General features: G+C 39.7%; 1 protein-coding gene across 2 annotated transcripts in view; it reads right to left on the reverse strand.

Annotated features, from left to right (window-relative positions):
* Window positions 1-25436, reverse strand: part of ctdp1 (CTD (carboxy-terminal domain, RNA polymerase II, polypeptide A) phosphatase, subunit 1) — a 76629-nt gene that overhangs the window by 17950 nt on the left and 33243 nt on the right. For both annotated transcript variants that reach the window (XM_084379734.1, XM_084379735.1), the window contains exon 12: window positions 19941-20179. In XM_084379734.1, the coding sequence (XP_084235860.1) occupies window positions 19941-20179 (239 nt within the window). The remainder of the gene's footprint in view (window positions 1-19940; window positions 20180-25436) is intronic.

Here is a 25436-nt window from a genome sequence, read left to right on the forward strand (position 1 = left end):
CCAAAACCCCTTTACAATCCTGTAACAATACATGTCAAGGGGACCCACTGTGCACACTCACACCTTACCTGTTCAACTCATCGGACAGCTGACCTTTTAGCAACTCAAACACACTGTTACTCACGTTTCAGGAAACAGTTTGTCTGAAAACAAATTCTAGACAGCAAGGCAGAAGGAAACAGAGGCTTTGTTCCCTGAATCAACTGTGCTGGCTACAGCTGCCAAGGAGTGTTTGTACCTGACAAATCACATAATCACAGAGGCCGGTCCAACAGAAGCAGCTCTGACTACGTGTCGCAAGAAAATGAACAGAATCACTGCAGCCAGCTGTTTTTAGATATGAATCAGGTGCAGAGGAAAAACTGTTGCAAGTGACGAGCTAAATTCAATTAGGATGTTTATTTCAGTCTCAACGTGAATGTCAGACACTCGTATAAATTCCAGCTGTAATGGTAGACATTTAATTAATCTGCAGCAAGCATCAACGTGCCCTGCGACAGAGGACAGATATAAAAGCTTTGCCTTCAGAGGAAAAAAAAAAAAAAAAGCATTTCTGGTACAACAAACAACGTTTATCTCTGAGCTCAACACAACAGCTTCCATAAATGTAAATAGAATAATTTGAGCTCATGCTGGTGAGATACAGTGCCATTACAGCAGTCTTCAGGGTATTAGCCAATCCTTAAAAACAATTACCCACAACAGGGCCCTCGGGTGCAGATGTTCTAATTGGAAAGCTCATGGAGTCTAACTTACAATACAGGCATGGAGATAACAGCCTGATTTTCCCATTTACACTCCAATCATCTTCTCTGGTAGAAAATGTGAGTGAGACATTCACAAACACCAGCTACTCAAATTTAATCAACATCATGATGAAGCTCAGTGTTAAGTAGCAATTCTGTTACATTTCACCACATTAACAAGGTTTATGTGCTGAATGCCTAAACAGTGATCTCAAAGACCCAACAGTATTCAGCATTAGGGCCCTGACACACCAGGCAGAAGGTCAGGTGTCGGCCGATGACGTGGCCGTTGGTAAGCGTTTCTGTCCTTGGTTGTTGTGTTGTGACCTGCACAGTTAGCACTAATTCGTTGACATCTTTATGGTCGATTGGGTACGTACAATCGGCTGTGGGCCTGTTGGTGAGAGAAATCCCTCTGATTGGCTGTTCAGTTAAGCGAATCAGTGCATGAGAAGAGAAAGACAAATGAAAAGAAAAGCCCTTTGAGTCCGTTACTGTAGTATCCATGACTTCGCTCACTGCAGTTTCACCTCCGCCCTTCACCAGTGCCATTTGAAACTTTTTATCAGACATGTTCTTGACAAGGAGTGGCTATATTAAGAGTGGTGTCAATAATTTCAGGCCATATTGCCTAGCCTGTAGTATAGATAAATATACTGTACATGTTTTCATTAATAATGGCAGTCAAAAAAACAATACAAAAAACAAACAAACAAAAAAAAAACCTACATGTATATAAATTACTGTATAATTAATGTGCTGAGACTACTTAAATTTCTTACACACCATGAGGACATTTTGACCACGAGTGGCGCTATGGAGCAATACCGAGTAGAGTCTATAAAGCCAGATATTTGAAAACTATAAAACTACATGGGAGGAACCATTGTGAATCAAGTTTGTTTGGGCTGATTTCTACACTAAAAATTAGTGTATATTGTGCTCAGGCCAAAACACATTGAGACAGAGGAAAACCCTCACAGAAAGCAAAGAAAGAAGATGCATATTAGCTGCAATGTTTACTGGCAGAAAACCTCACTGTTGATCTGCATGCACAGTTAAATTTAATGGAGCAGTCACTGTTGGAAGAAGGTTTTACTGGCCTTTGGAAAATTGCATCTCTTACTCATGTGTCACAAAATACGTAAGACTGGATGTGTAGGTTGTTGCACGATTTCTCTAATGGTTTTGCTAAATCCACTCAGTAGGAAGACAATAACACCTTGCATAGAAAGCTAATAATTACAATATTTAGGACATTAAAATTTGTTTAAGCTTTCATGCTGTGAACAGATAATTAGTGTTAAACTGCTTAAAGAGTAATGACCACAAATAAGTCGAACAGGACAGGAATAATTAAGACTAGCAATAATTACATAACAGGCTCTGTGAAGGAATTGAGAATTCACACTGAATGATTAAAAGGCCTAGAACAAGGACAGACGTTTCATGAGACTGTGTAGTCCATATATGAGGCTCTCTGTTAATTTCCAGTATAAGGAAGGGCAGAGTGCCAGACTACAGCCAGCTCCACGCACAACTATAGCCTGGATATGAGGAACGAAAACCTACTGGGGTGGGAGAAGAGAGCAAGGCAAGATGGAGAGTGTGAGGAAGAAAGCGAGAGTCCAATTCACAGAACGCCAAGACGGGTTGTATTTTTATTTTTACCTTTCATCTCGGTCAGCGCACACACTGAACAAAAGGCGGCAAATGCTGATGAGACCAACCAGGCCGACCATGTGGTTTGTGCTCCGGTGTTTGGTGAGGAGGAGGATCAGCAGTGGGATTTAGATAACCAGGTTTGGTTCGACAGTGTTTTATTAAAACACAGTAGCAGAGCTGCACTTTAAACTCACGATGAAGTTTATTTTCCCTTTAATAAATATATTTTTTTTTGATCAGAATTTTCTGTACCTTGTGAATATTTACTTATAGATGTGGAGTGAAAAATTAACCAACTGAATCTCATTTTATGTAACCATGCCATTACCAAGACTGAGGTGTCTTTACAAGGCAAAGCAGCTGTAAACACCATGAATGCATCACCACCAGTGTGTTTGTGTCCTACTTGTCTTTTTCAAACAAATCCTCAAACAACAAATCTCGCACTGAATCTAAAAAGCTCATTTAGTCTTATTTGTTCTAAGTGCCACTTAAGTTCAGGCCACGACTAAATCAGCAGAAGTCGTGTTGGCTAAGCAGTGAGGGGGCAGTTGCATCGCAATTTGATGAGGTGATGAATGTCGAATATGGTAATTTACTGTAGCTGCACAAACTGTTTACTGAGAAAAGTTGACTCTGGGGAACTTCTATGTTGTGAAAGCATCTATTATTTAATTAGGCAATTCGCAGTTCTGGTGGGTGGTCAGGGTTCACTGCAAACAAACACACCATCACTGACAGACCATTTACAGTCAGCAAGATGGCAGTGAGATACGAAAAGTGGGTTTGAAGACTGATATATTGTTAGTTGCACTGACGTTTAGCTTTATGGCATCAAAAAGGCATTTATACATGTTACAGGGTAGTGTGGAAAGTGTTATATAATCTTGTAACGCCAACTGTTTGAAAACAGTTTTATCAGTTGCAGAGAAGCATGTTTTAACAAATTGATTTAAAGTGTTATTTCAAATGTCCCAAATTGACTGGGACATAATTTGAGATTCACATTTAGTCCTGTTTTGCATAATTCCATGAAACTGCAAGAAGAGAACTGAAGACAAAACTGCCCCAAGGAACTGATGGCACCGCTGTTATATCATTATTATAGTGTGAAAGAGGCTTTGAAGTTGCCTTTTTAATAAAGCCAATTATACTACTGATTACACCTTAATGAAATATATTGGCCCTGCCAAAAAACAAAGCAACAGACCATCTTGCGATGGGATCACACCAGCTGCAGTGCCTGTCAACATGTTCACATTTAGACCCATGAGCACTCAGTAGTCATTACTACAATATTAATTTAGAACTTAGCACTCGTGGGTCGGACCTCAACTACACACCTGTAAGGTTTCCTGACTGCATTTTCATTTTGTTATGATTCTATCACACTGACAAAATCCGTCTAGACAGAAATATAAACAACTGGCCAATTACTCAAAACTGCTTCTGTGGTAGTTCCCACTAAAAAATGGTGCCTTCAGCCCCACATTTTGTCATGATGACAAAATAACAAAAAAAAAAAACCAGACTTACAAGGTAACTGAAAACATAATCAGCCAGTGCTGTCACAGCTGGTAAAATTGAGTAGGAATCAGCTGCCTTTGCAACGATATCCAGCAATGAATTATTGTTATAATGTATGTATACATGTATAGCTAATGTGAGTACCTAGCTTAGTAGTCCAATAGAGCACGCTAGCATTTTGTCACCAGACGCCAACACGAACACCGTTTATCTGTCACTTAACTTATTCATTACCAAAGAGCAAGCTTTTTTGAGAAAGAGTATTAGCCGTTTCCATTAAACTAACAGACCGCTTCTAGTTGACCAAACAAACAGTGTTAGCTACTGCCAACAGCCACCAAGGCTATGTTCATGTAGCCTAACCACCCAAGCCCTAATAAAGCATTGCTAATCTTTCCTGTCTCCCTCACTTAAGCTATCTATGCCGAGCTTCCATAACCTGTTAGGAACTAGCCTTTATCTTTATCCTTTGGCAGACAGCAAATCACTACCAAACAATACCTATCATTATGGACACTTCTAAGGTGTGTTTGATACGTGCCGTGAGCAGCAACCATTCATTCTGAATTATCTATGCTGCTTTATCTGCCAGGCTAGCTTAGTATTCATGGATACAAACGTTATCAGAGAACACAGGTTACAGAAGAGTAACTTTAAGTTTCTGGAGTGTAGCTGGTGAAGGAGACAGTTGAAGCAGCACTTTGATAAAGCTGCATAAGACAAGAGTTGACCTAGATTTGATGTAAGAACATCACTCTTTAAACGTCTTTGAAATATCAGTTTCATCTTATACCTGAGGCCCTGTAGATTTACCTTATTTGTCCAGAAATCAGTCTACACCCCATGTAGAGAATAACAGTCTCAAGAGTGAAATACAAGCTTCCACTGAGCAGTAAACAAGAAAGAGCTCTGTCCAGTTAGACTGTAAGATGTTATGCCTCCTTTCTCCCTGTGGCTCTTTTGCATAAGGCATCACAGACTGGCTGGGTTGGCAGACATGAGCTTGCTGTATCCAGCTTACTGACGTCACGTTGGATGATTTCTGGAAATGAAGTTAAACTTTATCAAAGAGTTCTGGGTACCACTTGGAGTTGCCAGTTTAAAACTCTGCAAATCAATTTTGTGGGTCCTGTACTGAAATGACCAGACGAGACAATGGTGCAATCAGCCCGAACAGTTTCATCAGCCCCGGTCTAAAGCTTTGGCAGGGTGGAGGTGTGTGGGCTGGATGTCCTGAGCAGTCAAGAGAATATAGGGCTGAAACACTTTCCCCTGGAAGGAAAGCTGAGCTTTCTCAAAGAAAGAACAAAAAAGCGGTGCCAAGTGATGTCTGGAAAATGAACTGGCTCTCCTTTGGAGCCGAGGGACATCTGAAAGCACTGCAGAAATGGGGGGATAAGGTGGATTTGGTTCAAAATGAGTTTCAGTGTGAGGAGGCAGTGGGTTTTCTGTTTGTCTTGGGGGCTTTGATTTGACTGCCTGGCTTTCAGCTAATGGCCACGAGAAAGAGAGAGGCCCAGACATCAGGTGTCATCCTCCAGAAAAACAAACAATGAACTGATTCATCAAGCGACTAATGCCTCGGTGAGCAACAGTAGCTTCCATGTACTACACGCAAAATAAATTATTTCTGCACTAATCAGTGTAATTTTCTTGATGCTCCTGACAAACTGCCCAATGTTACAAGCAATTTTACTCTAATGAATCTCGGATGCCAAGAACAACAGGCTGTACTTGCTGCAGGAAATACACGCTTCCCAAGAAATTTAGTAATGATGCCAGCATGAGAGATGACAAATGAAACTGGTGGGAGAGAGCGGTTATAGACACAGAATAGAAAAACAGCTCTCAAACCATGGACTCCATTCATCGAGGTGTGCTGCATTACACAGCCTACTATATACTCGCCAGCCCATGTGCGCACAAAGGCACACCTGTTGCAACCACATATGGACTCCATACAACTTAGAGACCTGTAGGAGTATTAAGGGTTACCACCAATTGACATTAGAAGCAGCGCCAAAATTTACATGAGTCTTGGGTTATGAATATGGTGCAACAGCCTTCAGTGATTCTACAGCACTCAGTCCAACTAACACACCGGTCACACTTTACCTAAATTCACACAAGAAGATTTAAGCCCTGATCTCCCACTTGCAGATGTTTTTTGGAGATTACCGACAAAAAGCCCCAGATCAGAGGCAGATCGGTGCACGCTCCTGTGAATGACGAACAGTATATGTGAACTGTTCAAAGATACGACTCAGTTGCTCAGGGACAGCTCGCCGACGCCCGCTGGAAATCTAGCAGGTAAATATCTGGTTGAGTCGCACACAGGTCGAGGAGCCATGAATGAGCTACACGCTCTCTCCTGTACTCTCATTTGTGGGAGCTCTCTGTACCCAGAGAGTACTCTGTCTAATCGTGCATCTATGTATATGGACTGAGCACATTAATAGCCCATAGTTTCTCTCAGAATATATATACTCGAGCTGCTCAGTCTTTGTAACAATGTCACCCTTGCTGAACCACAATATGAGCAGGCAGTTTCATGTCTGTGCAACATTAGTCCTTGCTGTCTGAGCATCCAAACCCATCCTCGCAACTATATTCTTTTTTTCTTCCTCTTTGGCACAAAAATAACTTTGACTGTTTGGACAGCGTCATTCTCGTGTCATGTGATCTTCTAGTGTGTGACTCGCTGTCGCTAATCAGTCAGGAAGACTCCGATTGCGAGACAGAAGAAATACGCAGTTACTGTATTACTAAATGTATTTTTATTTTACTGGAGTTCTATTTTCAGTCTACACGCCTGCTGCTATGATTTTTATGGCAGAAATCTTGCCTGTTTTTCAAGTAGTGTGGACACAATATTATTTTATACAGTAATGCATTTATCCTATACACACACCTTTGGGGATGTCTGATGACACCTATTCTAACCTTTGAACAGAGAAAAAGTACAAGATCCACATATTAAAACAATGGACACAAAATAAAAATGGAGAGCTTTGCTCTGACTTCCAAGCCGTTTGAAAAAGTAACAGCACTGCACCTTCGAGAGTGTGAGGCCATCATAAATCTCATGACTACATACAGTGGGAATACACTGGGGAATCCCTTATGTAGAAACACTGATGTAAAAGCTTTGATAATAATTCATTCAAACCTACAGTATAACAAATACTGCTAAATCAGCACAAATGGCAAATACAGTAGTGCTGCTCAGAACCTGTTATGGTGCTGGAGGCAGGATACATCCCATGCTGTGCTGTGATTCCTTACCTTTACACAGCAGTGGCCCATTTGTTTGAACCCATTTTTAAAATGTGTCTCAGGTTTATTGCTGTGGAACCAACAGCGTCCATTGAGGAAAAAGTGGACATGCGTCATTATGTGAAACATTTCCCAGGGTGCCTCTTACTCGCAAACATCATGTTATTTAAGAACAGCCATCACGTGTACAGTACGTTCTTGCAGAAGCACAAGCTGACGAAACTTGTCGGAACACATTTACAAGAGTGGCTGGTACATACTGTAAGGTCACTCAGAACTGTGGTCTCTGCAGAAAAGCTTTCTTTTTCATTTACGAAGCAGAAACCTCGGCCTGAATCAGATTTATGAGAATTACATATTAATACTGATGAGTGTCAAACAATAACCATTTATTACAGCCCACTGAGGGGAGAAACTAGGTAGTAAAGTAATATGCAAGCAGGGCAGCTGTGTCAGCTGTGACAAATTAATGTGAATGCTTGAGTGCGTGAGAGTTATCAGTGATTTTTTATTTCACGCCAGGTCTGAATTTGCCACTTTCAATTGTAATACAAGTTAACTTATAGAATAATTTCTGAAAGAGCTGTAGGAGGTGGTTCCTGGTTCAAAAATGTGCGGACCTGCTGTATTTTGTTTTATAACACTGTAAATAGAACATCTTTGGGATTTGTCGGATAGTGACTAGCTTGAAGATGAAAAATGTGGGAAGTATTTCATAGACAAACAATTGATCAACTAAAAAAAAAAAAGTATTGATTGTTAACATTAACAAGCATTAGTTGTATCCCAATCCTTCAAATCAGTTCTTATTCTGCTAATGCAGAAGAATGTGAGGGAATATTTTAGGCCAAATTAACTTTATTAATCCCTAAGGGGAATCTGGGGCATTGCGGCAGCTAACGACAGAGAATGAGAGAGATATCCAACAGGCAGCAACTGCTCTGGGTCATCTAAACTGGAGTATGCGGAGATGGTTTGCTTCATTATCAAAAGCCTTCAAAAAAGCTTGTCCAAGAGCCTAAATGTCTGTGACTATGCTGTTAATGATTTAAGGATAAAATAGTACAGGATAAAATCCTCTTTTTAACATCTGGCTATCCATAGCCTCAGTCCCAGTTGAACTATAAGCAGACACCCCTCTAGGATTTCCCAGAAAAACTTTAAACTTTTCACGAGTAGGATGGTTAAATTGGGATCGGGACTATAAATCTTATAAAATGTAAGAAAAGTAGAGTATCATCAGCTTCTATTCTTCACTGGGGTCAAAAGGTTTAAGCTACAGTCAAGCAACAGGAAAAATGGACGAAAAAAATAGTGTAAGCATCTTGGTAGGTCCGGTGCTCTGTGTTTCATTCATGTTTAATCGACTCTCAGACCAAAGCACCTCTTTGATATCACACAGTGGGTGCGGTCAAAAGAAGACGTGACTTCATGCTCTTCTGCCTGGCTGTAGATCTTTTCTTTGATTAATGAGGGGGCACAATTTAGTCACTTGAACCAGTTCTCAGGCTTAGCTGAGTAAACTGTCTGTCTGTGCAGGAGCACTGTCCTTAGTTACCTTCTTGAATGGTGCCATTGAAATTTTTTCTCCAAGAGTAGAAGTTTCAGGAACCTGCCCTGTGTAAGGAACAGGCATCATTTCCTAGAACCGTCATTTTTGTCACTCTAACCAGACTGACACTTTGAGCATAGGTTTGTCCGTCCACGTATACGTTTGGGTGCTGTACAAACAACTTTACACATACAAAATACGGGTTTGAATTGATCATACGTGAACTGCAGGAAACAGCAAATCAGGCAACCTCAGGTTCAGACATCCAACAAAGAGCGTCAAAGAGGATGAAATACATTCTGAATTTCACACTCTGCTGCCTGACAACCTGAATGGAAAACTTTACAACCCATTTGCCTCCTCCATCACCTCTGCTCTGATGATGTTATAATAACATGCTCACTCAAGCTGACAACTTTCACACTTTCATTTTCACTCTGACATAAATACACTCCAGAGGTACACGGTGTAGAAAAGAGGAGTGATGGAGCATCTGAATGAAAGCCTATCACCCAGAGACACAGGAAATTAAAAGTGAGGAGAGCTGATAACAGCCGATGTGTTGGAGTGGTGAATGGGTCTAATTGCTGGGTCTTTATTGCTGTAGAAGTCATGGCAGAAAGTCTGTGATGTAATAGATCGAATTGAATGGAAAAGATAATGGTGAGAGATGGGAAGCTACCTAGTTAATCAGTGACCTTAATTTTATTCAAAAGACTAAAGCTTGGCCAATTATTTAAAATGACTCCTGAAGAATGTACTTACTTCCTGTCCTTTTTTAAGTACAGTCTTTATCACTGAGGAAAAAAAATCTCTCATCAGTTGAATCTCTTGACTATGACACTAACTGCCACATATACCAAGTGTCTAACTGTAAACACATGCATGGACACGTTCAAATGTTATCATCTTGGTCGTAAAAGTGTGGCAGTACTGATGAGTAAATCCCTGAGCTGTGCATTACTTGGCACCAAGAGTTCCACACATACACACTAATCCTCAGTTGAAAGCCTGCTTGTTGTTTGGCTTCAGCTCCATAATCAGTCTGCAGTATGCAGTCTCAGAATTCCTCCTAATAAACTGAGCAGAGTGCTGTTCAATCCCTCATAATGTAAAACTACTTTTTATAGAGCATACCCAAAGACAAATGGGAGCAACCAGAACCTAAGCCAATGCAATAAATACATAAGCATAATCACTCTATAAATGGCTCAAGAGGTGATCAGTGATCCACCTCAACTAGGACCCCATCTAAAGTGACATTTTAAAGCACTTAACATGGACACCATAAGTAGTGTATGAGCCAGGGCTGTCTGGAAGGGGGCCAGAATGGGCTCTTAGTACTTATTCTAGGGGTTACTTCTCCTCCAAGGTCGACAATAAACGGTCCTATGGAAACTGTGCATTAGTGAGTGCTACATTTATTATTATTCAGCATATTCTAAGAGACACAGAGCTGCTTTTGTTTTTAATAGTTATGGCTATGTATTTGTTAGGGGTGGGGGGAAAAAATCGATTCACATAAGAATCGCGATTCTAATCATCCACGATTCTGAATCGATTCATAAACTTCAAAAATCGATTTTTATTATTTTATTTTTTTTCTATTTTGAAAAATCACACAAAACACCAATTTGTGTTATTTGTGTACAGTTTATTTTTGTAACTCCTGGGAGAAAAGCGCAGCTGGCCTTAGCTTTTATTTAGGCAATTTTATTTATGCAAGTTATTTCTTGTACAGTAAGTAAGTTTTTATTTGTTTAGCATGAATAAATGTTACCTTTTTTTAATGTTTGCCTTTGTGTAATTACATCATTGGAATCAGTTTGTTTAAAAATCACATTATCTTATACAAACTGTATTGTTTTGATGCCATAATTTGCCTTAACACACTATGCACTGTATCAATTTTTGAATCGAGAATCGTTTGAATCGAGAATCGGTTGAATCGAGAATCGATTCTGAATCGAATTGTGACCCTAAGAATCGAAATCGAATCGAATCGTGAGACACCCAAAGATTCACACCCCTAGTATTTGTCTACTTAGGGTAACTGAGAGTAAGGGGATAGTTAAAGCTCAAGTTATCAGATATCATCTAAATGATATATACCAAGCCTGCTAACGGCATTGATTCTACCCTTGCTTTTATGGCCGACAATTTATGGGTGCACGGAGGTTGCAGTGATGGGACATTTTATGTTTTAAGGGCGTCATTTTCGCAATGGCTTGCTCTGGCTCAAACCTTGCATATGAGTTGTGGATGGTGGTTTGAAAGTTGTAAAGTGAAAGCACTTAAACATTCTGTGGCAACATAATTTTTCTCCAATGCTGTGTATCGACTATACTTCTCTCCAGCCCATTGCACTTTTACTTGATAAAACCCATTTCCTTATTACCTCCGTCAAGGAGGTTATGTTTGAAGCCGTTTCCGTTTGGAGGTTGGTTGGTCAGCGAAAGTACTGTACCTAGGTACAAATTTGAGGTACTTTACTTCAGTATTTCTTTTTTCTGCTACTTTATACTTCCTCTCCACTAAACTTGGTTTTAAGTGACTTTGCAGATTGTTATCATTATAGTGTTTATAGACTTTTAATGTGTTACCATACAGATAGTGTAGTGGGCAAAGATCTTATGTGATAGCATGTTGCATCAGAGCCAAAGTAGCACATCTTTAAATTCATTTATTTTATCAGCAATCTGACCAAAAAAAACACTGATACCAATAATCGGAAAGATGCTGAATATCGGCTGATCCCTAGTATTCCCCATAATGAATTGCACATAATGTGCAACTGAAATCAGTTGCATTGGTATAATAGAGAATGAGTGAGCAGTCAAAAAATCATATGGCAAGAATTGAAACTAAAATCTGTTTTTCTCTCCTGTCAACTTTAGTAAGACGAACCTTAAATCTGCCACTGAATACAAGATTTTTCCAAATGCATGTACATTTTCGGCAAGAAGCGCCATATGCCAAATTAATATAACACATCTGCAACATGGTTTGGAATGGAAAAGATGTTAGCAGGCCTTTATGTGATACTGGGTAAGAGAAACAAGAAACAAGTCTGAGAGGAAACCCAAGGTCATTCAGCCTTCATTAAAAGCCTACATGTGCCCTGTTGGCTGTACCATTCATTGTTGCAGTTCCTAGCAGGGAGGACTATCAATTATTCATACTGTTCATATTACTTTAAGAATAACCTAATTTGAGAAACCTTCTACTTGAAGGCTGAAATTTACAGCCTAATAATTCCACTGACCGATCCCTGGTGTATGAGAAACATAATGTGTGAACATGTGAAGACACATGTAAAAATATAAAACTGTGTACTATATGTCTGGACTGAAACTGGGGCAGCACTGCGTTAACCAGGATGTGACAACAGTTTCTGTGAGCCTGTGGGAAAGGAAAGTTCATTCACCTTTTATATCAACCCTGCAACCTCCTTGTTAAATCTTAAATCTGTTAGAGCCCTAAGTGCCAGTGCTCACCATAAATCATTCACATCAATCTGCACTAACAGCTAATGACTGCCAACACATCCACAAGTGGGCTGAAATAACAGCTTGCTGGAAACCTTCCTCATTTCTGAGTTATAGAGATGCATCCAACTTGCATTAAAGCACTTCAATATCAAGGAGCCCAGACAGGAGCACAAAAGACAGAGAGTTAAGACGGTTGGGGCTAAGCCAGTTCAAGGATGACTTTGATTGCACAAGGTCAGTAAACTCTTCCTTTAGCTCAGCAGCTAATTAGAGGAGATGGTAATGGAAGGGTGTATGCTCAAAACGCATTAGCAATGACTCTTTCCTGCATCACACTTGATTCCCCAGTACACTCATTGTTTTGATGTGCCAGTCATGCAAGGGGAGCTTTGTGGACTACAGGACCCTTATGTATCTACTCAAGAAACAACCAAACATAAAAAATATTACAAATAATAACTATTATTCAATTCTTTGATATGTATATATATCATAAATGCTCGAAGACCCAAGAAGAAGAACAGAGTGGTTAATTCGGTAGAAACAGGTTTTAAGCTCAGGGATCTTAAAGTAGGATATTTGCTCAGTACTGACTGTATGCCAAAGCTGACACAGCTAAATTCTTACATACGCATCATGGCAAATTTCATCAATTGTCTGTGAGGCTATCATTGCATGACAATGTCGAACTGACTAACTGAATTCTAAAATGCAATCTAGTTTATGGTATGTCAGGGTTTCTGCACACTGTTGAAGTTGGAGTCTATCATTGGACTGATATATCAAGTCAATGGTAAAGGGTCCAAAATAATCAATGTAACGTGAAAACCAATCCACATTGTCATCTTTAAAATACGCCTTTATTTTGAAATTCCCAAGGCACATCTGTGTCACCTTGTCCATCCAAGTGCACCTCCTTCCTTAACTCTAAACAGTGCAAGCACCAGGCAGGTAATTTTGATCAACCAAGAACCACACAATGAGTATACCCTCTCAGGAATAAATCAGTATGAAGATATTTTGTATTCTGAAGAAAAGGCGGGTCAACAGACTAACAAGGCATCTCACTCAGCAGTCCACTAACTTGTTGCTCTCGCTACAGCAATATTAGCTGCTCTTTCAACAATGTTAGGCTGAAAAAATGCGCATGCAGGCTGAATTTCAACTGTAGCGTTTTAAAGAGAGATGCAGTGACTCAAAGCTGAGGTAGACAATTCTAGAGAAAGATATTTGATTAGTGAGTCTCATTCCCAGGTCATCAAATACTGAAGCTTTGGGTTGCCCATCGGGATGCTGGCCAACCAAAAGACCTGGGAATGAGAATCAACACTTATTTACACTGATAAGCCACAACATTAAAACCAATGACAGGTAAAGTGAATAACATTGATCATCTTGTTGCAATGAAACCTTGGATCCTGGCATTCATATGGATGCAACTTGACACCCACCCAAAAACTGTGACCAAGTACACTTCCTCATGGCAGTGGCCCTCCCAGTAGGAGGATGCACCCTGGGACACCACAAAAACTGTTCAGGAATTGTCCGAAGTAAGTGACAAAGGGCTCAAGGTGTTAAATTGGCTTCAAAATTCCCCAGATCTCAATCTGATCAAGCACCTGTGGGATGCAACGGAACAAGTGTGGATTGGACTTGGATCTGACCCATTGAGACATAGACACAGGACCTCTAAGGGCATCCTGTGGTGCACAGGCAGTGGATCTTTTGAGTCCTGTGGGTTATGAGGTGGGACCTCTAGGGTCTAGGGACTAGGGATTGGGATCTGGGGAAATCTAGAGGCCAGTTTGATGCCTTGAACTCTTTTTCATGTTCCCTGGGCCTGCCTATTCCTTAGCAGTTTTTGCAAATAAATGTTAATCACTTCACCTGTCAGTGGTTTTAATGTTGTTGCTTGTTGGTGTATTTTTCCCCAGAATTGCTTACTCCACCTTTAATACAATTCAAATTGTGCTTGATTGTACCTGAGAGATCGAAATACTCTGGACTTCAATAGATCCCTGCTTGAGACGTATTAAGACTTTGAGGGTCTGCAGATACGCTGGTATGTGCCACATGATTTGTGCCTGGAGTGAGCAATGTGGCAGAAAATTGATTCACTAAAATAAAGAACTTGAAACCGACAAACAAAAAAGCAGAATCAGCCCGATGCAGATTCTTATTAGCCCATTATGCATTCATGGATTTGAAAAAGAGAGCATGTAATTATCCATGTGAAAAGATTTTAAAAGCTTATGCACGACCATGCAATGATGTTAAAGAAGCTAAGAGCTGTGTGAGTATGACTTATCCTTTTCAAAATGTGCAGGGAAATAAAACATCTTTGGATCACCTTTGTTAAGGCTAATTAATTTAATTTTCCTAAAGCAGTGGTTGCAAACACTGGTCCTTGATACCTATAGTACGGCTTATTTTCAACAAAACCAGATTGCAACTTGCTTTAAACAAGCTTTGTGGGTGTAAATTCCTCCATGCTTAATATTAGGCAGGACATTATTTGCATGCATTTAGTCTAAATGTAGCCGAAATAGGTAACAAATAAATCCTGTTAATGTGGATATGGCTGCATTTCCAGTGTTACCTTTGTGTTCAAAAAATTGGATTAGAGCAGAATGAACAGAAATAAGAGCAACGTTGTTTTACTTTAGAGGGAAACAATAAAGAAAGGCAGGAGCAGATAGTGAATGAGAACAAAACAGAGACATTCACATCACTACAGTATCTTAGCAACAGATGTATGTCTATTTTGTGCTAAATATGAGAAGGTGGTAAGGCCAGGGATGGAGACTGACAGAATGACAACTATTAAGCCAGCTCCTGGGGGAGTGGAGGTCCCACAGAGTCTTGTCTGAATCAGGAAGCAGCTATACGACGTCTTGTATGAATCTTAAAATGCCTCTAATGGCCTACTGGGCAACAATACAGTCAAATTCTTTTCTCTGTTAGACAGGAGAATTACATTAAAGCAGCCTGGAAGACAGTTAAAGGTGGATGTCAGACTTCTTCCTATTCCTATTCCTTGCAAAATATAGTGTGTACACCTGTTATTCATGCTGTTGAAAATAAAAATCAAGGTTGAGTCTCAGTAGATAGTCTGATAAATGTTCTGATGTGAAGTGGTTATTTGGCACTTATGTTGTAGTGAAGGTGAATGTGTTTACAAATCTTTTAAACATGCAAATGGATATCTGTGGGTAAGATTAAGCTAGTCTCACCTCTGATTTTTACGACATTGTAATATCAGTTTTGTTAAAAGTGGCAGTGCACCAATTTATCACATTTCGTAATTAGCAATAGGACTTTAACTCTGATGATGTCCTCAGGGTTATTGTCGCCTAGTCTAGAGATATGCAATTTTTAATAGGGAGCCTTCGTTACATTCTGGTGGTGTGGGGTTTTTTAAGAAAGAGGCCTACAGGAGGCAAGTGGGGGTCTAAAGGAAGATACCAATAAATGGCATTATGGGAAATTTACAACCCAATTCCCAAAAAGTTGTAACACTGTATAAAACAAAAATAAAAATAGACTGCATTAATTTGCAAACCCTCTTCGATCTGTATTCAATTGAATATAGTTGAATTACAAGCTATGTACTGTTCAAACTGATAAACATTGTGCGTAGTGGGAAAAAAAGGGTTTTAAATCTGAGTTTGGGACAAAGTCACCAAACTTGTTAAGAGTTGTTTCATCAGATTTGATAGGTGATTCTGGTGATTCTACACATGTAGTTTGTTATGTCCCAGTGACCACTGAAAATGAAGTTACGGCTATCGTCTATTTTATTTAAATAGGGTTCTGGTCTTGTTAGCAGGAAATAAATGTCCAGGGGCATTGCCAAGATGACTGCTGAGTGGAAAGACTTGCCTAAAAGGACTTCAGTGACAATCTGGATCCTCTCCAACCTGGACGATAAATGTCCCTGATTTCCAAAAATAATTTGAGATGTGGACTCGTCAGACTAAAGCAGAATGTTCCACTTTCCATCAGTCAATCTCAGATGAGTTCAGGCCAAGAGAAATCAACAGTGTTTCTGAAGGCTGTAGATATATACCTTTGCTTTGCAAGGCTGAGTTTTAACTTGCATTTGTAAATGCAGCAACAAAACTGTGTTGACAGGCAATGGTTTTCGGAAGTGTTCCGGTGCCCATGTAGTAATATCCTTTATCCAATCATGTCAGTTTTTAATGCAATGCCGCCTGAGGGATCAACAATTTTATTTATGATTTATTCAGCTTCCCAGCTTCTTTGAAATCAAGGTCATAGGGTCCAGTATTTCTGGAGCTTGACTATTCTTTTAATCATTTTCTTGTGAGTCCTCCAACTTTATGGAAGTACAGCACTTTTGCATCTCTATGTAGCTTAAGGGAATGTAGTACAAACTTTGTTGTCATTCCAGGCTATTGCGAATGTGTAATTGATGAAGAAACTATATTTTTAGAATGAGTATTCCTTTAAGGCAACATTGTGGTTCAGAATAAACTGTATAATTGTACAAGATGGCATGCAAGCATGTCTTTCCTTCTTTTAAATCTTTCATTTTTATGTTGCTCTAATAGCACGCAAGGACATCAGTTCTTTCGCAGTTCTTTTATTCATACAGGACTCCTATAGTAGTGTGAGAGCAGAGCCAAGGCAGAGGATAGAAGTGTATGTTAGTTCATGTTGCTCAAAAACAAAAAACTGAACCAAAAGCAGTTTATTGGTGTTAAAAAGTGATATCAGAAGCACATTCTGGTGAAGAGAAAGAGTTGTCATGGCATCATCGTAGTTAAAAATATAGACAAAAGACAAAGAGGTAGAGGGACACAGGGCTCAGAGCATTTCAGCACCAGGTAAGCTGTAATATAAATAGACCATCTCTCTGGTATCTTTATGTGGAAGGACCAAAGACCTACCTACCAATTTGAGTGGACAGTGCTCTCAGAATCAAACATACACTCCTCCCCTTGTGTGTCAGGCCTGTGCTGCTGCTGACTGGAGCTGGACTTCCAGAGGTTTTCAGCAATAAGTAATCAACACAGCAGACGGTGTATTTCAGGGTTGGCTAATTAGCAGCAACCAATGGTGACAGACAGACTGATGTATTCAAAAGAGGTAGGCAAAGGATCATCATCATAAATCATTATGCCGATGCCTGCTGAGGCCTGGGTAGCCATGGATACCGAGGCACAACCAAGACCATTAAACAAAAAAAGGTTTTTGAGAGTGTTACTGGTGTAAAAAAGCTCCCAACATTAGGGCTATTATCGAGGAGCTCAAGAGTACAGGCTATAAATTTTTGTTTGGTCAGCCGAGGCGTAATGGCTCTTATTTCTCCATCTAGCCAATGAAATTTGGGCTTGTATAGATATTTTCCCTGGGGACATTTGGACTTGTTAATAACAGGTGTAACTAATAACATTATCAACTGCTGCATTGCAATAGTTGCTATAAAGGTGCATTTATGTTATTAGATCCACCTGTGTCTTTACTGCTATAAACAGTACATGACGTGTACAAATTTGTTATGTGAAACATATGCACTATGACCTCGTGTCAGAGATTCCAACAACTAGACAAAAAGTCTGAGCGCAAAGCATAAGTCTGAAATCATATTTCCATGCATTTACAGAGTAAATAATTGAGCGACTACTTCATAGGGAAAGGGATAAGTGAAGTGAACACATCTTCGGAATCTGATTCATTCAGGAACAATAAAGAAAACAAGAGTATTCTGATGCTGGGACGACTATCACAATTGAGGTTAGAAAAATAACATGAAGCCAAAGACTGAGTATTCCCACTGAAGAAGGGAGAAACTGATGTTTGTCATCAAGCACGTACTGGTCAATTCCAGGATTTAAAGAAGCACATCTTACTCTTGAGTTCACTTTCAAACAGCAGGGGAGCACCTTGTGTCTTTACTGTATGTGGAACATATTTGGTGGTAGCAAAAGTTTGATTTGCATTTTTCATTTGCACACCACAAACTAGAAGGTAGAGTAACTACAGAAACATTCAATAATGCAGCTTATGCTCTTGATAATGTTATTTTTTGCGTTAATCGTTTAGTTTTTCCACTTTCAAAATTGGGCTGTGACAAAATAAGCTTGGAAACCTTTTGATGTTTGACCTTTGGTTAGTTTGGTGCTATATGAATGTTTATTTATTTATTGTCTTACGCATGAAAGCACTGTAGAATGTATGAATTGGTATTTTCTGATCGTTACTATGGGTTTTTTTTCACTGACTAGCCTGGATGGTTTTTGTATTTGCATATGTATTTGCTCAAGGTGCTTTGCTCACCAGTCAAACTAATTTATTGGATATCTGAGGCAGCTTCTATGTGCATATACTATATAGAACTGTTATGATGCTTGCCAACATATCCAATGAAGGCCAAACAGACCAGAACGTAATCAATAAAATATACCAGCAGTAAGCGCGACAGTGTGCTAGAAGATTCTCATTGCTTATCCCGGTTGCGCTTTCCTCTGATGCACTTGTCACATATTCAGGTGTTCCCTGTGTTATTGTACTTATAATAATAGGAAATGGAAAGTTTTTTTCCTGATGAACAACCCACTTTGTGTTCCACTTGTCATCAGAGAGCAACACTGCATTACCTCGCCTGTCTAGATAAAATGAAACAGATAAAGAGAGCACAGATAAAGATCCATCCACTATAAAGCCACCACAGGTGTCAGGTGTGTCATGTTTAAAATCACCACATAGTGCTGATACAAACATAACAGCACCAGAGGAGGTTTCCAAAGGTCATAGGCCAAAGTCATTTAACTATGGGACTTAACAGATCCTACAGTATTATGCATGCAAGTTACAGTAACTGTAGAAATGCACATTATTTGTGTCGGAAGAATGAGCAATGAGAGAAAAGAGAAAGTAAACGTAGCAACAGACAACTGTACTGAATTTCACTTTACTTTTACTCTGTTTCTGGGTTTATTTCATGCTCTTTCCCATGTTGATGTTTTCAATGTGAAGAGATTTGTTACTGAACTTTGAAATAAACTGCACAAGCTTCTATTTATGGAAAACTTCAAATGAATTCTCTACAGCAATATCACAATGCTGAGGATGTAAATAAGTCAACAAAATCATCTGCCAGGAGAGAGCAAATCTAACAGCTCGGCTCAACTCAGGCCTGTCTCTCAGCAATAAGAGCCTCTTATATGTTCAGAAATGTTCGACTGCCTGCTGTCTGTTTGAAATTTGTCTCCATGGCAACCGACCAGGCTGTCTGGCTTCAGCATGGTAGCGCTGATTAAGTGGTGTGTTATGATAATAGTCATTGGAGAAGTAGGATCTATAAAATATACAATGCATTTGTACGGGTTCTCAACGGATTTAGATTCTTGCCAACTGCAATTTAAGTGAAGCATCCTTCTCGCCTGCAGGTGTTTATGCAAGATGCAGAGGAGCGACAGTGAAAGAGGAGAGTGCCAAGAGTGATGAGAAAGGAAACATGTAATTTTAAATATTTGGGCTGAAGAGAGACAGAGGAAAGACAGTTGTCCATGTTCAACATTTTACGTAAGAGGGGATGCTGCAGCGGAAAGAGTCAGGGCACAAAAAAAAGGGTCAGTGAGGTGGGAATACTGAAAAAAAGCAACACTAAATGACGAGATATGAAGGTGAAATTGGCAATGAAGTTCAGTGTCTCACCTTGGCACACTATCCGGCAGACTGGCCTCACTGGGTGATGTCTGCATCCTCTCCTCCAGCGCCTGAGGGCCGGGCCCTCCTCCTGCAATCTGTCCAGCTCCTGTCTGCTGCTGCTGCTGCTGCTGCTGCTGCTGCGGCTGCTGCTCCTCCTCATCATCCTCCACCTCTTCATTACCGGGCTTCTCCTTCCCTCTGCCCTCACTTTCGTTGTCGCTCTCCTCGCCTAAGATGTCATCCACCTATTTTGAAAATAAAGGAGCTTTTGTGAGATGTTGTTTTAAGCTTTGGACAGAACGAGGTCATGGAATTTATGCGTCACTACAGCCTCAGACAAATCCTCTTTCTACTTTCAGTTTTGTTTTGAGTTTACATATCAATATTTCAAAATGCATATATAGCGTGTAGATACTACCAAAAATATCTGAGCACTTTGCATATGGATTACTGTGCATTACACGCACAAAAGATTAATTACTGTCTCTCCTTTCACTGAATACCAATTAGTTTGGCCTTTCATGATTTTGTATAAGATATCCACTAACATAGCTCACAAATTTCAGGGAATAACTTATTTGTAGGTGATCAAATTTCTGTTCAATTAATAATCTCTGCTTAAAGTGTCATGAAGAGGAACCATGTGCGTTAGTCCATTCCCTTGACGCACTGCAGATTCCAATTATGCATCTTATTATATCTGGAAAGTGGTTTTCCTTCTAGAAATAATTAGGCTACATACTGTACTGTAACCTTGGAAGGTGATTAAACTTGAGGCCAACAGTTAAGAGTCTCATTTAAGGAACAGAGACTGGCCGATAAAGTATTTTTTTTAATGCCGATACTGTACTATGTTTGAGAGTTTAAAGCCAATATATATATGCTTTTTTACACAACTGCATAAAATGAAACTGTTTGATGTGGATCCCTTAACGAAATAGTTTGAACATTTGGGAAATACACACTTCCTTACGAGTTAAGTGGCAAAATTGAAACCATTCTTAGATCTCATATCTGTACAGTAATATGGCTACAGTGAGCAGCCTGTTCAACCGAAAGTGGAAAAAAAGAAAAAATCCAACTACCAGCAAGGACATACAGAAAAACCACAACCTGTAATTTTTATACTTTTTTTTGCTAAGCTAACCGGCTGCTGGCAGTAGTATCATATTTAACGCCAGACATGAGCGTTGTCAATCATCCGTCTCATCAAGGAAGCCATTAGTTAAAATGTCTAACTATTTCTTGAACTTTGATTATTAAAGATTTATCCATAAGCCAATATTGGCTGTGAAAAAAGAAAAACTATAGATCAAAAATCACATCAGTTTTTTAACTTCTCTTTCATATATAAAACCAAATATTTTTAAAAGTCAAAAAAAGTGTCTTAATTAGTTGTTATAGTAATGGATAATACATTTAACAGGGTTGGATTGGTGTAGTCCATCCTCCTGCAGATGGAATAATATTTGAGGTAGAGTGATAAACTCATCACATCAAATTTCTACCATGAGGAAACAATCTGGAGCCGAATAAACAAAGTTAATCTATCCAGCGGGATATGCTGCCAGCCATAGAAAGAGAAATTGTCAACTCCACCAGCTCATCAATGTTTGATTCCTCGAGCAGCTCATAATTTATCATGCCCCAAGGTTACTGACCATTTACAGCAGGTTAGCTAATTGACAACCATTAGATCAATGGAAATCAGAGGTGAATATTACCACAGCAAGCATCCCGTCCACTGCCTCATTAGCAGCACGTGGCTGAGGGAAAACTGGGATGAATGCAGGAGGACACTCTCTTGGGGCTGGAGTCAGGATCATTACTGGCATCAAGCCAGTCTAATTAAAGCCTTGTTGTTGGTTATTTGGACAACCACAGAGAGCCCTGGTGAAAGTAGAAGGTAACAGTGCCTGAGGCAGGGCTGCTCTGGAGGGGAAAAAAATGAAAGAGAAACTTGGTTGTCCTCCATTTCTAACTGCTGCATCAAATTTTAATTGAGAGTGACCCAGCAGGGCACCAACAAATTACTGGGTAGGGCACAAATGAGAAAGGGGTTTTGTTTGTTCCCTCACTGTCGTCAACAGACAATTTAAGATTTCATCCCAACACAAACAGATTTTTTTGTCTCCACTAAAATGTTTCTCCTCTCATGGCATTTTCCCCATCACTAGCTCTCACGAGCGCCAGCTGCGACAATTTGTTTGGCCTTGCCTTTGTGACAGCTGCTAAAGATTTAAAAAGAGGTGTATTTTCCAGTCAATACAGTGAAATACAGAGAGCTGAATATAGACAGATGTAAGAAGGCCACAGGTTGACTTTCAGACAGCAGATTGGCTGACAGAAAAAGTATACGCTAAAAGTTCATATAATAACACTCAGATATTTATAAAAACAGAAAGAAAGACATTTCAGCTGAGTAAAACAAATATTAGCAGGTTAACATTTATAAATAAGTAGGTGCGTGGTACGAATCAAGCATTTTATTCATGAAAATGTTGATTTTGGACACCATCGCTACAGTAATTTGATTAATGCAATATCCGTGTGGATGAGAAATAACACCTTAATTCTGATGGCTACGCAACACAACTAGCTGGGGGCCAGAGTTTTAAGCTTTAAACACTCACTTTTTAACTCACTGTGTCATTCCAGTAATTCTTATCACAAAGTGATGTGACCATCTCCACAACTGCAACCATGTAGCAGAGACAGCTAACGCTTGCCAGACCCCCTCCTTTGTATAAGCTGTCCATGACTCAGCAGATGAGTATATAATCATAAAATGTAATGTTTAGTGGGAATCAGTGCTAACATATTCAAGCTGGACTAACTAGCTTTCCCTTTACCGAACAACATTTTGCAAGTGAAAGCTACTTAGCCTTGCATGCTAGCTTCCAGTGGCAGTGGAAAATACTGAATGTTATAAAGGAACACTGAAAATACTAATGTACATAAGATGCACTGTGTGGACTTCAGTCAGTAATGCACCATACTCCTAACAACCCTGGCTCACAAATGTCAGTGAACTGATGGAAAATGCCCATTCTAAGATTGGTGTGACTTTCACTGCAGCAGTGAACCTGAAATGTAACAGTTTATTTTTTACCAGTTAAGGTCATCGCAAACCTGCTGCTTGTAATTCAAATAAAAAAGAAAAAACATGTTTACCATCATTTACATTAAATGTTAATTAATTTAAAATGCACCTCAATTCTGTGCTGGTGCACCTAAATGAAAAAGACAGGTGCACCAGTGTAACCAGTGTGAAAAATTAGTCTGGAGCCGAGCCAGTCAGAGGTCTGAAGCTTTGACATTGTTGGCACTAAAAATTTTGGAAAAAATATAAGAACAAACTTTGACAAACTTCTGAGCAAACAAGGCCAAACTTCAAGCAGAAATAGGAGAAGGATAAGAAGTCGTTTTGGTCCATTTCTCCAACACCAATAAGGGCAAACATATGAAAATTTAAGGGCAAAGACTTTCTCTGTGTGGATCAGAGAAGTTCTTATCTACCACTGACAAATAGCTCTGAGGCACTGTACAGTAAATGGCCAGTGCAGCTGTGTCTGCTTCAGATCACAGCCATTTAAAAACCAATCTACAGTTCACTGTGTCAGGAGGGGTCTTATAACCTTCGCAAAAATGGAAGCATTAACAATCTCTCACAAACGGCATGGTCAACTTCCCACAGCATCTTTTTCCTGGCTGTAATCAAAGGCCAAGCAAAGAGCGCACCATGAAACTTTTCAAAGCACAGCACGGCATCCCCCCAAAGCTAGTTTGCAGTAAGGCTGCTGGTCTCATCACTGCAAGCTGCAAATATAGCTTCGTACAAGTGTTATTCCAGGGCAGAGATTTTATTTTTGGCTGAGTGTTTCAGTGGCTGCACTATTGTGTTTGGCACAGTTTGTGACTACCCTGTTGTCTCCTGTGATGATTTATCCGTTGCGAGGAAGATGTACTGATGTGGAGGACAAAATAGCAAACATGACATAGAGCACACTTTTTTGTGCACACAAGAGGACATTGACTGGTTTCAACACAAAAAAACAGAATATAATGGGGCTGACAAATAAAAACATACATCAATTGCAGTTAAGGAAGATTAGATGTTTCCTGTCCAGCAAAGGTATTTAGATTTCATTACTAACTTCCGGACATGGGTTTTTTAACTCCAGACTCAAACCTGGCCTGAGGTGTTACTCAAACTAAAAGATTCATGAGCAGCAAAAGCGGCCGACAGTCATTCATTTTAAATGAAAGCTGGCAATTTAGAGTAGCTGTTACTGTGGGAGTAGTGAACTGCTGTTGCCCACAGCAATGAGCTTAAGCTAGTGCTGAGGCCAACTTAACGAAAATTAGCAGCCATTGCACAGGGCTTTGATTAAGTTGCTACGGCAATATATTTTAGATCTAGACAGGTTGGAGCCTTAAGGTTTATTGATGATGTAATTTGATCCTGATTTATTGCCATACATGTGCCAAAATTAAATGTTTTTGTTGCCTTTTCAAAGGGATCTTACTTCAGATACAAGAGTACAGGATAAGGCTGTAGCTAACCCCATGTCTAGACGGTAGTTGTCACGTCAGTGTCGCTCTTGCATGATGACAGCGTTAATGCGCCATACAAACATCTACGGTCTCACTGAGAAGACAAGAAGCTGCAACAAAACATCCTGGACAAAAGATATAAATATGGAGGTCAGTCCACCAACATTTGTATAAATGTAAGCTAATGTTAAAGAGTAACACAAGCCTGGAAACTATTGTTTCACTGCCCTCTCTGACTGTTAAATCCTGTTTTATCTTTAACCACAACCAGGGTCACTGATAGGTGTGTTTGGATGTGGTCAGAAGTGATGTCCCAGTGTACTGACACACCCTGGAGAGCACGTCTACCTCAGGGCAGCAAGGTGAGAAGGTACTAGGAGTGTAACAATCCATGAAACAGGATCAATATATCGATTCAGTGATCAATAATCCAATGTGATCAATGAAAAGTAAAAACATCTAGACATATCATTATCTTTAAGATATGCCTTTAGTTTGACCGTCTGTGTGAAATTGGCCGTCCAAGCACACCTCCTTCCTCATCATTCAAACATGGCAAGAGGAAGATGGACAAGACAATGAGGATATTTATTCTCCTCTCAGGAATGAATCTTGGATATTTTGGATTCTGGAGAAAAGACAGGACCAACAAACAAACAGAGCATCTCACTCGGCAATCCACTAACTTGTTGCTCTCACTATGGCATTATTAGCTGCTCAGTTTTAACGAGGTCAGGCTGAATAATCGGGCATGCAGGCTAAAATTCAGCAGTGGTGTTTTGAGGGGATATGCAGTGACTTCGACCAGCGGAGTGTATGAAAAACTTTAAATAAAGCATATAATTTTATAAGATATGTGTACAGAAAAAAAATGCTGTGCACATATTCAGCCAAAGGCCATAGGCTTAAGCTATTAATAGTGACTAGCAAAAAAGAAAAACGATG

Source organism: Pagrus pagrus (assembly GCF_965226575.1).
Source record: "Pagrus pagrus genome assembly, chromosome: 17".
NCBI lineage: Eukaryota > Metazoa > Chordata > Actinopteri > Spariformes > Sparidae > Pagrus > Pagrus pagrus.